The sequence below is a fragment of the Orbicella faveolata genome, unplaced genomic scaffold, assembly GCF_042242905.1.
Source record: "Orbicella faveolata isolate gen_17 unplaced genomic scaffold, um_ofav_v1 contig_3, whole genome shotgun sequence".
In the NCBI taxonomy this organism is placed as follows: domain Eukaryota; kingdom Metazoa; phylum Cnidaria; class Anthozoa; order Scleractinia; family Merulinidae; genus Orbicella; species Orbicella faveolata.
This window is the reverse complement of record NW_028301558.1, coordinates 3924055-3937548: the sequence shown is the minus strand read 5'-3', so window position 1 is coordinate 3937548 and position 13494 is coordinate 3924055. Positions and strand designations below refer to the sequence as shown.

At 40.3% G+C, this 13494-nt stretch overlaps 3 protein-coding genes and 1 long non-coding RNA gene across 4 annotated transcripts; 2 read left to right on the top strand and 2 right to left on the bottom strand.

Moving 5' to 3' along the window:
* The first annotated feature begins 1747 nt into the window (after positions 1-1747).
* LOC110051677 (proline-rich transmembrane protein 4-like) lies at positions 1748-3369 on the top strand. Its single transcript, XM_020757734.2, has one exon. The coding sequence runs from the start codon at positions 1960-1962 to the stop codon at positions 2962-2964; it is 1005 nt and encodes a 334-aa protein (XP_020613393.2). The 5' UTR covers positions 1748-1959; the 3' UTR covers positions 2965-3369.
* A 1639-nt stretch (positions 3370-5008) lies between these two features.
* On the bottom strand, positions 5009-8890 carry LOC149106106 (uncharacterized). The gene has a single exon (XM_089298152.1). The coding sequence runs from the start codon at positions 7641-7643 to the stop codon at positions 7290-7292; it is 354 nt and encodes a 117-aa protein (XP_089154278.1). The 5' UTR covers positions 7644-8890; the 3' UTR covers positions 5009-7289.
* Positions 8891-9088: 198 nt separating this feature from the next.
* LOC110051714 (uncharacterized) lies at positions 9089-10426 on the bottom strand. Its single transcript, XM_020757775.2, has one exon. The coding sequence runs from the start codon at positions 10283-10285 to the stop codon at positions 9791-9793; it is 495 nt and encodes a 164-aa protein (XP_020613434.1). The 5' UTR covers positions 10286-10426; the 3' UTR covers positions 9089-9790.
* Positions 10427-10846: 420 nt separating this feature from the next.
* Positions 10847-12384, top strand: LOC149106105 (uncharacterized). Its single transcript, XR_016210009.1, has 2 exons — positions 10847-11157; positions 11749-12384. It is a non-coding gene; the product is annotated as an uncharacterized LOC149106105 (long non-coding RNA).
* Positions 12385-13494: the final 1110 nt, after the last annotated feature.

Below are 13494 nucleotides of genomic sequence, written 5' to 3'. Positions count from 1 at the left end.
TAGCTGAGATCGCCAATCGGCAACCTTTGTTACAAAAAGGAGATAAGTTGGACTTAAAATTTCTCTATCTTGAACCGTAATGGTGAGTAAAATCTTTGCTTTTTGAGCGAGCGCAGCAACTGAATTTTTCCTGAGTGCTTGGTTCTTCGCGGAGAACAGATGTTGCTCTCCTTCCTCGCTCGTCTGCTTCTGATCGACAGAAGCTATTTGGGTGCAACACATCTTAAATTTACAGCCAATATTATGTCTGGTTTCAATAACTTAGAAACTCTTATATAATTTTGATAATGAAAATTTTAGTTAGACGTAAGATGCACACACTAACCCCTAAAATCATAGTTTTTGTGCCAACTCAAATTAAACAAGAACGTATCGAGTGCGGAATATTTTTTTGTAAGAACCACTTTGAGGTCTTAAGACCGAGAAAAGTTTCATCTTTTCCTCTTAATATATATCGAGAGTGACTACTTAAGACTTTTAGCAACTCTTATTCACACTTTTAAAAGACCATCGCACCTGCTTCTATTTGAATGTATTCAAACGTAATCGTCAAGTCTAAATTTAGAACTGAGTTTGGTGACTTCTTTGTTTCTTTGTCGTAAAACTTGTATCGATCAGAGGAAATAAGGAAATTACTAAGTACAACGCGAATTGAATGTTTTACTATTCTAAGACATGTGTCAGTTTTCTTGGATCTTCGTATTATTTTCAGCTTGGGTAATGTTTTGACTGGAAACACACATATTGATCTATTGCTTTTTTGGTTCATTCACACGTATTTCGGTAGGATTACTTCGAAAAATTCGAGATGGTTTAGGCGCAAAGCTTTCCTTTAGTTGCTCTCGCATATATCTAATTATAAATGAAAAGAACAGGCAAATTCAATAGAAAAAGAGGGAACCTTGCTTTTATTGACTTCAACTTCACTCCTGCAACTGTGTTTGTTGCGTAGCGACCTCTTCAAAGGTCATGATATTGGCATTTATAAATCGCTTCAGGTGATAAGTTCATGAAGGTGCAAAGTTAATCACTGAGGTGATATTAGTGGGTCAGTGGCACAAAACATTGGTAGTGACTTCCTGTATCACCAAACGTCAGGTTCGTATTTTCAAAAACCTTGTTGGCCCAGCTATTGTAACAGATACGCCTCCTGAAGTTTTAAAAAGTAAATGAGTCATCAAAGATTTATTTAACGGGGGAAGATGCTCGCTGAGTCATTTTTTCGCGTTATATGATATGCCATGAAATATTTATGCAAAACTGTAATTGGATTTTTCAAGCTTTTTTAGTTACATCCGACCATTCTTCATGTCATAAACATCCAATGATCATGATGTGAACAGAAAAATGAACTGAACTTATGAATACATTAGAAATACACAGTTCTTTCGAGTGGCTTTCTCACATGACATCGTGAACTAGCGTCTTAAGGGGTAAGTAAATCTTACAGAGACTTGCAAACTAATCTCTAAATCTCCTTCCTAGAATTCATTTTTGCTTTTAGAGAGCAATTCAATTTTCAAAACATAATATTTACAAGTTTTTCGTTACAGTAATTCAATCATTTCTAATGAATGTCTTGATATGTCCTCGCTGTGATGAACTTGAGTTTAGTCTAAATAGTAAACATATGTACATTCGGATCCCTGTCAACTGCTGAAAATAATAACATTGAACGTGCCTATCGAGTTGTACATCACAAGATTAAAATTATTCACTATTTTTATTTGCCTACTCCCAATTCTTTATTTGTGAGTGCGCAGCTAATATTTCGATAAGATCAAGTTCCTAAATCTAATTTTTCTTGATTTTCAATTCCTATTTTTTAGAGCCTTGTTATTCTTGTAAATGCACGGTTAATGACTGAAATAATATTTTTAAGAAGAAAGGTCTCAATTCAGACTGCAATATATAATAGTCAAGGAATTATATTAATATCTCAATTTTTAATTCACGCAGATGAATATGTCGACCTCAACAATTAAACCTGTTGAACAACCCACGTACTCGGAAGCTTTAGCCGAGCCCGGCCCGGATTGGCCAGTTGCGAAGACAATCTGGGGATTGGCATGGGAGCTGCATTGGATTGGCTTCGGTGCTCTATTTGGCTTGCTAGCGATTCACTCCTTAATTGCTGTAGCGCTAGTGACGAAAAGAAAAGGTTTTGGTCGTAAACCTTTGTTTATTGCTATCAACTCGCTGTTGTTTACCCTTGGTGCCACCAGAGCTGTGTATCTCTTGTTGGATCCGTACGAGTCCAGAGAAAATGACGTGGAAGATCCAAAATGGCTGACGTTACTTCTCTTTGGAATCGCCTACCCGTGTTTAACATCCGCGTTTTGTTTGATTCACCTGGCTTTTCTTGAGGTCACAAAGATGAGAATAGCCTCGAGCAAGCTGCAAAGTCTGAAATTCTTATCTGGCGTCATAATAATTCATTTCATCATCGTCTTCACCGCGGAGACATCATCGTCCATCAAACCAGAATTGGACGCGCTTTTGATCGTGTGCCAGTCGTTCTTCATTCTCTGGGGCCTGCTGCTCTCTGGCAGCTTCATCTACAGCGGATGTAAACTGATAAACCACGTGGAAAACGTCCAGGAGCAACTCAGTGCTATCGAGAGAAGGGCGCACCTGCGGAACAAACAGCAAAGACACAGCACGACTAAAGTGGCCAAGATCACGCTTGGAACCAGCTTCTTGGGCATCGCCGTTTGCGGGTTGCAGTTTTACTCCATGTTAGGAGTATATGGTATGTACAGCACAGTAGTCCATCCTTCCCCTTGGCCGTGGTTGGCTTTCCAGTCAAGTTTTCGTCTGGTTGAGATTAGCATGGCGTGTACCATCGCGTACAGTGTGATGCAACCGGAAGGGCCCAGAAAAAGAAAAGCCAGAAGCGTGGCCGATGGAATGGGCATGTCGTCCAGAGCAAAACCGATAGAGAAGAAAGCAATCATTTTATAAATGAACTGAAATAGAACTAATATTCTTCCGTTTGTAAAGTGCGACTGAATATTATGTATACACTACTTGCAAAAAATTTCGGACAATTTTAGTTTGGACGCCAGTTTAATTTTCGGACACTTTTTTTCTCAATTCGGACAAATTTCGGATCGTAAAAAATTCGGACACCTTGCTGAAACATTGCTAAAGTAAATTTACACGTAAAAATACGCACTAGACTGGAACAACAACTGTGAAAACGATAGTTAACTTCTCCCTCAGGTTTATGAAGATACACCGACGAGTAAATGGCAAAAATTCTCTCAAGCCGTTAAGTATCTCATTCAATGTCTCGATTAGAGTTCGCTCCTTAAAGCTCGGCATAAGGGTAACTGAGACCTTTGGAGCTGTTTAAAAATTAAATACTGACTGTACTGTAAATATTTTGGACGCTAAACATTTCGGACGCTCAAAGTCGGATAGTCTTATTTTCGCACACACACGTCCAAAATTAAAATCGTCTGAATTTTTTTGCAAGTACTGTTGCTTTTTTAGAAGCGGGAGCTTAGCAATTTAGAGATGTGAGTCGGAAAAAAGGCCTGAAATTTAAACGTGGTTGTTTTTGACAGTGAAGCCTTACCAATTGTGTAGAAATAAGTTATATGGGGCCTGTGGCTTCTAAAGCCCACTGACAACCTTGGCCTCTTAACAGAACAATATGAGCTGAACTTATCCTTAACTTAAATGCAGTGGCAAGCCGAAGTCAGATACCAGATGCTAAATTTGAAGGACGTTATGATGTGAAGAATAATTGCACGTTTGACAAGTCACCTCAGTTTACATTTAGGGAAATTAGCCTCACTTTAATTAGAAACTTTGAAAGAGGCATGACGCAGTCATGGCTTGTGACACTGAAAAATAATGCAGTTCCGATCCGCTAAAATCGAAGTTCAGTACTGTTAAAGTTAATTTGTATAACCGTAGTAATACGGCGACAATTGCAAGCAAGGGTACAAATTCCTTGTTTTTCTTCCATATATCCTCGGGAGTATTGCGTTCTATTGGCCTGCTACTGAGTTCTGAAAGAATGCATAATGTAGCTTGATTGAAAACGGTTACTGCCTTAAAATGATTATTAGCATATACATTAATAGTACTGTACAACTGGTTCTACCCACCTAGCAACTCTGTTAACAGTTCGATGTTAACGTTTTGGCTGCCTGGCTCCGCTAGCCCTTATGGTTATTCCAGGCAGCTAGTACTCAAATTTTGCTTTTAATATTTTCATTGAAATTGTAATTTTTTTTTTCTTTAGCAAGAATGAGTACAAATAAAGATTGATTTGATTTGATTTCATGTGTGGGAGGATTAACTGTACTTAAGCGTCTTTAGGTGTGCACTTGTTGTTGCCCACGGGGGGGACTCCCCATATGAAAAGGTCGGGGATGCTCGTCGTATACATTAGGGCCTAATTAGGAAGGGGGGGACAGATCAAGGATTTTGGTCTCACCCAGCATGAGGAGTGTCAGCTTGAGGGAAGATCTAGGCATTTCTACTTTCTTGTTCACCACAAAGAGAACATGATAGCAATGTGAAACAGCCTTCTTGTACATGTATGTTGGAAGAACACAACAATTTGGCAAAGCATGCCGATGAACACAAATCCTTGGCTGAGGCACTGTCCAAGCCTCTTCGGCTGATTCTGCGTGTCTATTTTAAACAGGCAAACGAGATCGTGAAAGCTCGTGGTTTTAATGTGTTAAGTACATATAGCAACATGCATAAATATGGTTCTTATAAAGATTATTTTCAACGTCCAAGACATTTAAAACGCCTCCGATCATTTTGATCTACAATAGCACCGAAAAAAGGGAAAAAACATTATTCCGATAACACTAAGAGAGAAGCCTTGACTGCGGCAATGTTTGGCAATATGACGTTTTCTGATGTCAGTTGAAGTGAGTTATGCAGGTCAAACCTCGGTGTTTTTTGTCAGTATCTCCAGTTAACCTGGCCGAGTACTGTGTCTTTCCCGTTGCAGTATTCCATCGGATTCCTCGGTCTATTTGTTTTCTTCTTTAGATCATTGTGTAACTCTTTCCGAGTAGTCGTTGGTACCATCGTCGTTAACTGTTGCGAGAGTGGCACCCCGGCGGGAGTCGCACGACTGGGTTGTGACCAAAAATACCCAAAGAATCTACATGACTGTGGCGTTTTCGACATGATCTTAGGCCAGTAAGCGCGAGTATGACAAGTATGACGGTAACGATGTGTGAAAATATCGACCCAGGCGCTTTTCGTTGTTCAATGCAATGAGACTGGGACGAGCTTTGAATACAACACGTTGGAAAAGTCCTGTCGCTGTTGGAAAAGTCTTGCCGATTTTAACTTATGGTGCCGAGTTCAATCCGTGAGCCTAGGGCAGTCATAAGTCTGCTGGATTACTTGATGGATAGAGTCCTCCTAAGTATGTGAGCAGTTCCAAGGAGGACGGTCATCTGTAGCTCTGTTATTCTAATATTGCCTGGGATCTTGCCGATGTAGTTTTCTGTTCCCTTCTTGACAAGATTACTTGATGGATAGAGTCCTCCTAAGTATGTGAGCAGTTCCAAGGAGGACGGTCTTCTGTAGCTCTGTTATTCTAATATTGCCTGGGATCTTGCCGATGTAGTTTTCTGTTCCCTTCTTGACAAGATTACTTGATGGATAGAGTCCTCCTAAGTATGTGAGCAGTTCCAAGGAGGACGGTCTTCTGTAGCTCTGTTATTCTAATATTGCCTGGGATCTTGCCGATGTAGTTTTCTGTTCCCTTCTTGACAAGATTACTTGATGGATAGAGTCCTCCTAAGTATGTGAGCAGTTCCAAGGAGGACGGTCTTCTGTAGCTCTGTTATTCTAATATTGCCTGGGATCTTGCCGATGTAGTTTTCTGTTCCCTTCTTGACAAGATTACTTGATGGATAGAGTCCTCCTAAGTATGTGAGCAGTTCCAAGGAGGACGGTCTTCTGTAGCTCTGTTATTCTAATATTGCCTGGGATCTTGCCGATGTAGTTTTCTGTTCCCTTCTTGACAAGATTACTTGATGGATAGAGTCCTCCTAAGTATGTGAGCAGTTCCAAGGAGGACGGTCTTCTGTAGCTCTGTTATTCTAATATTGCCTGGGATCTTGCCGATGTAGTTTTCTGTTCCCTTCTTGACAAGATTACTTGATGGATAGAGTCCTCCTAAGTATGTGAGCAGTTCCAAGGAGGACGGTCTTCTGTAGCTCTGTTATTCTAATATTGCCTGGGATCTTGCCGATGTAGTTTTCTGTTCCCTTCTTGACAAGATTACTTGATGGATAGAGTCCTCCTAAGTATGTGAGCAGTTCCAAGGAGGACGGTCTTCTGTAGCTCTGTTATTCTAATATTGCCTGGGATCTTGCCGATGTAGTTTTCTGTTCCCTTCTTGACAAGATTACTTGATGGATAGAGTCCTCCTAAGTATGTGAGCAGTTCCAAGGAGGACGGTCTTCTGTAGCTCTGTTATTCTAATATTGCCTGGGATCTTGCCGATGTAGTTTTCTGTTCCCTTCTTGACAAGATTACTTGATGGATAGAGTCCTCCTAAGTATGTGAGCAGTTCCAAGGAGGACGGTCTTCTGTAGCTCTGTTATTCTAATATTGCCTGGGATCTTGCCGATGTAGTTTTCTGTTCCCTTCTTGACAAGATTACTTGATGGATAGAGTCCTCCTAAGTATGTGAGCAGTTCCAAGGAGGACGGTCTTCTGTAGCTCTGTTATTCTAATATTGCCTGGGATCTTGCCGATGTAGTTTTCTGTTCCCTTCTTGACAAGATTACTTGATGGATAGAGTCCTCCTAAGTATGTGAGCAGTTCCAAGGAGGACGGTCTTCTGTAGCTCTGTTATTCTAATATTGCCTGGGATCTTGCCGATGTAGTTTTCTGTTCCCTTCTTGACAAGATTACTTGATGGATAGAGTCCTCCTAAGTATGTGAGCAGTTCCAAGGAGGACGGTCTTCTGTAGCTCTGTTATTCTAATATTGCCTGGGATCTTGCCGATGTAGTTTTCTGTTCCCTTCTTGACAAGATTACTTGATGGATAGAGTCCTCCTAAGTATGTGAGCAGTTCCAAGGAGGACGGTCTTCTGTAGCTCTGTTATTCTAATATTGCCTGGGATCTTGCCGATGTAGTTTTCTGTTCCCTTCTTGACAAGATTACTTGATGGATAGAGTCCTCCTAAGTATGTGAGCAGTTCCAAGGAGGACGGTCTTCTGTAGCTCTGTTATTCTAATATTGCCTGGGATCTTGCCGATGTAGTTTTCTGTTCCCTTCTTGACAAGATTACTTGATGGATAGAGTCCTCCTAAGTATGTGAGCAGTTCCAAGGAGGACGGTCTTCTGTAGCTCTGTTATTCTAATATCGCCTGGGATCTTGCCGATGTAGTTTTCTGTTCCCTTCTTGACAAGCCCGAAAGCTCCAATGATCACTGGGACAGTTGTTGTTTTCATTCCCCACGTTTTCTCGATTTCAATCTCAAGATCTTTGTACTTTGTGAGTTTTTCCATTGTTTTCAAGGAGGTGTTCCTTTCTGTGGGGATGGACATATCGATAAGCAGACAGGTTCTTTCCTTCTTGTCTTTCACCACTATGTCTGGTATGTTTGCTTTTATCTCTTTGTTGGTTTGGATTGGCATGGCATGTAGTGTTTATCTTGTACTTTGATGTTATAGTGTTTGCATATTTTCCAGTGGAGATATGCTGCAGCTTTATTGTGTCTTTGTATGTACTCTGTCTTGGCAAGTTCAGGGCATCCGGAGACAAGGTGGTCAACTGTTTCTTGAAATCGCCCACAGATTCTGCACACTGGGTCGGTGCCATCTTTCAGGATCTTGTTTCGGTAATAGTTGGTCTTAATGCATGGATCTTGGGCAGCAATAATGAAACCTTCTGTTTCTGATTTGAGGCCAGGTGTACTCAGCCAATTCCTCTGGGTTTTTGATGCAGATATTGTAGGCATTAGTCAGATTATTTTATTCTATTTTATTTATTTATTTATTTATTTTTTTTACCAAAAATACCTGTCATTTATATAGTTTTGTAAATACATTAAAACAAATTTCCGTGTGTCCATATCATTACGTTTTAGGCGTGGGTTGTAAAGATAGGAAAATAATGTGAAAATTACCGAAATACAAGCCGCAGGCGAGTGCTTCCACAGCTGTCTTGAGCTTTCACCAACTTTGACGATTGTTTCTATAACTCTGAAAAACAGGCGTGATGTTTCTAATTTCCTTCAAGAAAATTACCAGTCGAAAGCTTCTTTTGTGTTTCTTTAATTTGTACCGAGTGATTTACTCCTCATTTCATTTCATTTAGCAATAGCCTTTGTTTTTCGTGACAAACAAAACTAATATTAGATCTAGACGTTTTCCTGTTAAAATTAACGCCTTCGATTCCGCATCTCGTTGATCCGATTTGCCCGCGTCCATGCTAAAGAATATTTGGCTTTGGTTGAACTTGCAGTGACAGGCTCGATGGGCATTTTTGCTAAGAGCTTTATCTTATCTGTGTGTGCACTAAAATTTGCATACAGAATAAATAAAACTGAGTCATAGGCGGATCACAGATGTTCACAGAAGTTCCTGAGATCGTAAAAATTGAGGGGAAAAGATTAACAAATATACCGTAAAATGATCTAATTGCAATAAACTGTCCCGTTTTTGCGCGTATTAGAATGCATTTCAAACTTGACCTGAAATCGATGATGGCTGATGCCTTGCAATTGCCACACCGGAAAGATGGTCAAAGATAAGCTCGCTTGAAGATTGCGTCCCACTCAGTTTTGACTTCTGCTCACGTTTCATAGACGTTTGTCACATTAATCGATTTGCGGTGTCCACGAAGAAGTCAAAGTTCATGGCTGTGTTATCATACGAGTGAAACTTGGTTTGACTCTTAATATAATAGCGGTTCAGAGACTGTCTCCCAATGTACACTTCACATCAACACTTAATGGTAATTATGCATATTCAAATCTTGTTGTTTTAATACTTCCATCGAAATATTTGCGAGATCACAATCACACTTTACAAGAAAAGTACGAAACTAGAACACTTTCTTATCAATCTAGGACACTTCCTTCCTTGTGTGGCGAAAATTTATTAATCTCATTAAAAACAATTTATGTTTTACATCAACGCAATGATCATATTCTTTTCAGAAGAGCAAGAACAGACCGCGCCGCGGTCACGCTTTTAAAATATTGACGAAAATGTCTACTGTTGAAGGCACTTTAAGAAAGTGCTTTTAACACTACGTTACTTGACACAAATAAGCGAAATATACAGGTGTTTACTTAGTGTAATGGGGAGCCTTTGTCTTCGGTGAGATCGACATTGTCTGTTTCACGTGTTTTCAACGCGCTCAATTTCATGATACTGTCATAATTTAATGTACTGAGAGTGTCCACACTTTTCGTAAAGCAAAGTCAAATATTTCAGTCTTGCTGGACTGGTAAAAATTTGTATTTACAAAGCTATCGAAAAGAGTGAATAAAATCACAACTGCGCGCATTCTTAATTTTTATCAGCCAAATATTTCAAACGGATTTTAATATCCCGCGAAGTCGCCTTCATATTAAAACACCGGCTCAACGAATTTCCCAACTTTCAAACAGCATTTATGACTGGATTAAAAACTTATGTTTAGTTCATTACGCTTGGTGAACAAGATGTAATACTTATGTCAGATCAGTTGACTAGGAGTACCTCGATTTCCGTGTTTGAAGAGAGAAGAAAATTGCTGAGCAGTGCTACTTGTATTATAAGTTCAAGTCTCAAGTTTATTCACTCTTCGCAGTCGTTTGTTCCCCATCTTGTTCGGAAAGCGATGATTTCCTCTCGTTGTCGCTCTTTCCTTTGCTCGCTGCATCCCCTTCTTTGCTTGAATCGGAGCCGCCGCTTCGCGTTTTCTTAACCTTCCTCTTTGCTCGCCGGTGCTCTGCCGTGTCAAAATGCTTCTTGTGGCTAAGCGCACCCGCATCGGCAGCCCTTTCCAAGTGAACGGATGCAAAGTCCTTCTTGTTTGGATCACCAAAGTGTTTTTCAGAGCTGTCTTTTCGACCAGTTTGAGAGACTTCCCACGGCGGTAAGCGACTGACCTTTCTTCCAAGGTTTTTCTCGTACATGCTCGTCCAAACCGTCGCTTGATCGTCTCTGAAGTCAGAATATTTGCGCGCATAGGTTTTCCCGTAATCATGAATGGCCTCCGCTTCCCAATTTGCCATGGGCACCGCGGCACTCTCTTCATCTATCTGCATGGCTGGGCAATCGGCCATTTCTTTACTCAATTTCCAAAGACAATCCGTTTAAAATCAGGTACTGTTTCTACAAATTATTCTCCGCGTAGGGTACCTTATTAAAAATTCAGTCCGGATATTATATTGGCCCATGTCGTTTGCGTGACTTCAAAAGCTCCCCCGCGTGTGTTGTGTATCATGTTTCACTTAGATAACCTTGTCAATAGGTTCACAAACACAAAAGTATCTATATATATCGGTTATTTATTGAAGTTATTGTCCATTAACACAAGCATCCACCGGAGTGAATTGACAACTACTTATTAGGCTCAACGAAATACAATTCACGATTAGCAAGCTTTGCCCTCAGTTAAGCGTGACTAACGAATCATAAGCTTCTAGGGTGTTAATTGATGTAGCCAAACGGCTAATGATAAATGCCAAATGGCTTGTCTTGCATAAATTACGTTGTGTCTCATTTATTATGATTCCATTGCCCGATAATTATGGCGTACCTATGAGTCAGCCGGCACACGTGGATGTGCTATGACCGGGTCCAAAGTGCGTTTACATCAGCATTTTAAAAACACTTAAAAGGTCTTGATCTTACAAGAGCGGCTGTTGATTTGTGTTTGTAACGTTATTGAACTGTTGATAAGATCGTATTCTGGCTGCAAAATGCAAAAACAGCCATTGTTTTGCAACAGTCTATTTTCCTTTTAGCATTTCTTAAGAATGCAGCGCTCCAAACCTTCACGTTGGCGGCAAGGTGGGCCTTGATTTACCGTCAATCAATGTTAAATATAGCTAGGGCTGTGCCAGATGAATATTGGCCCCTTCGATCCGCACGGTCAAGACAGAGTCAACGAGACCTAATAGCCTTGTGGCCGATCGACAGAGTAGGTACCCAGGTAAGTTTGGGTAATGAGAGATTTATTACACAGGTTACAACGTACATAACGGTGACAAAGAATTGTAGAAACTTTACCCGGTCCAATACCGTACCGTATTGCATGCTGCACGAATAAAAATAAGCGCCTGAAGGAAAACAGGGATACACCCTTCCTGACACGCACTGCCAGCTGACAACTGACACTGATCATGATAATTTCCTGTGCCTTACCAGGCAGGCTATAAAGTATAGATCAGTATATTAAGCTCCAGTGAAACTTTATATAAACGTGTTCTTTTTCAATCCGCGGACATATTACTTTTACTTCCTCTTGGACCCTTGTTATTTAATTTGTTGTTGCGGAATCAGTTTAAAGATATACTGATCTTGCTACTGCTTTGACTGGCTGAGGAAGTTGGCCAGGATGTATTTTTCAACACTTCAAGGGAATTGGAAAGCGCATGCATCGACGAAGATGTGCCGAGTGCGAGGAGAAAATGTTTAAAATTACGTCAGTTCCTTCCATAATGAGATATAGAAGAAAAGTCGACTGTAAGCAGCTTTAATAATGTGAGACACAACTATCCAAAAGGCCCTATTTCACTTGTAGGCTCTTGCAGGGAAAAGGCCCGGAAAAAACAAGATGATAACAGCTATCCATCATCAGTAATCACCACCAGGCTTAACCAGATGCCTATCTGTTCTATCACGTGACAATGAAGCAAGGCTGATTACTATGTGGAAAGCTTAACGGGACAACGACATGATAGAGTCCAAACTGAAAGCCAACACTGGCAACCGTGGACAGCGGTCTCGACCTGGTTGGTTCTCGCCAGCACAGTATAGCAGGAAAAAAATAGAACAACCGACTTGGGGACCGATTGTCTACTAAATGCATATATGGTAATGACAATAATAATAATAATAATAATAATAATAATAATAATAATAATAATAGTAATATTAGTAATAATCGAATATTTCCTCAGGATAACCCTTCAGTACAAAGTACTGTTATCAACGGGGTCCTGCTAAGAATTAAAAACTAATAAACAAGAATTATTAAGATATATAAAATAAGATACATATTAAAAACCGTTAAAATACAATAGAAATTACAAGTAATAATCGTCTAAGGCTTTCCTAAATAAAACTCCAGAATTAATGTTTCTTAAACTTAAAGGCAATAAATTAAAAATCGAGGCACCTAAAAAATAAAAGCTACGGCGCGCAAAATCCAGTCTGACTTTTGATAGTTTTGCAGTTGACAGTTGACCTCTGATAACAGTTTATTATGAGAACTACCTCAGCGTCTATACCGAGGAGTAACTGTCCAACAGTTACCCAGTGACAATTCCGGAACGGGCCGGGGAAGGATATTACACGGTGATTGACTAGATTCTCTTCTAAAGAGGGTAGGAAAAGTTAGCCCCTTTAAGTTATAAGAACTGAAATTAATCACCGGCATAGGAATGGACTTTAAGTTATACAATGATGATGACAACGACGACGATGAAGATGACGACGAGGTAAAGCCGAACATGATCAATGCTAGCCAGTCCCTGATCGACCATGAACTCTCCTATTCCCGCGCATAGGGACTGAACCCAGGCAGGAGAGGAGAGAGTCCGGGATAACGTGCTTGCGCATACTCAGAACGCCGCTATTTCTCCCCTCAAATCAGGGGAAGACCATGTATATCTATGGCAGAATGTTTAGAAGCGCGAGCGCCTTGTGGCCATCTCTAGCTATTAATTACAAGCAGAAACTTTCAAAAAGCTTAACCTGCTAAAAGCTAACAACCAAAACAGTAATTTGTTATCCGCTATCTGGACGTAATTCATGATGAAAAAATAGTTGTACTTACTTTTGCCTCTTTCAGGCTTTCACTTACTTCGGCGCAGCGCGAAAAACGGCGAGCGAAAAAAAGGAGAGAGAGTGGCTTGGTGGGCCGCGCTTCTGCCCTATTTTTTCTCTCGCCGTTGTTTGCGTTGCGCTTCAACTAACTGAACGCCTGGAAAAGGCTATACTGACTTGCTAGAGTTCCACACTCTCTGAAATGACAAACATTTTAGGTTCGAACTACGCAGGTAACTGCTTGTAAATTCAGTGTTTTTTGGGTTAGTCGTGTGTGGATAGGGTTATTTTTTTAAGGGTGTTTCGGACCATTCCGGCATTCGTGGTCTTATTGCATGCTCATTAAAAATAGATGTAGGCGTTCTTGGTCCCATGGTTGATCGTAGTTGAACATGATGAATTCGTCATTTGAACGAGCAATTTAAATCCTAGCGCATGTGTCTACACCACACTCTTATTAATCTATTGGTTCGCTGTGAATATGTGCAGGCAAATTATT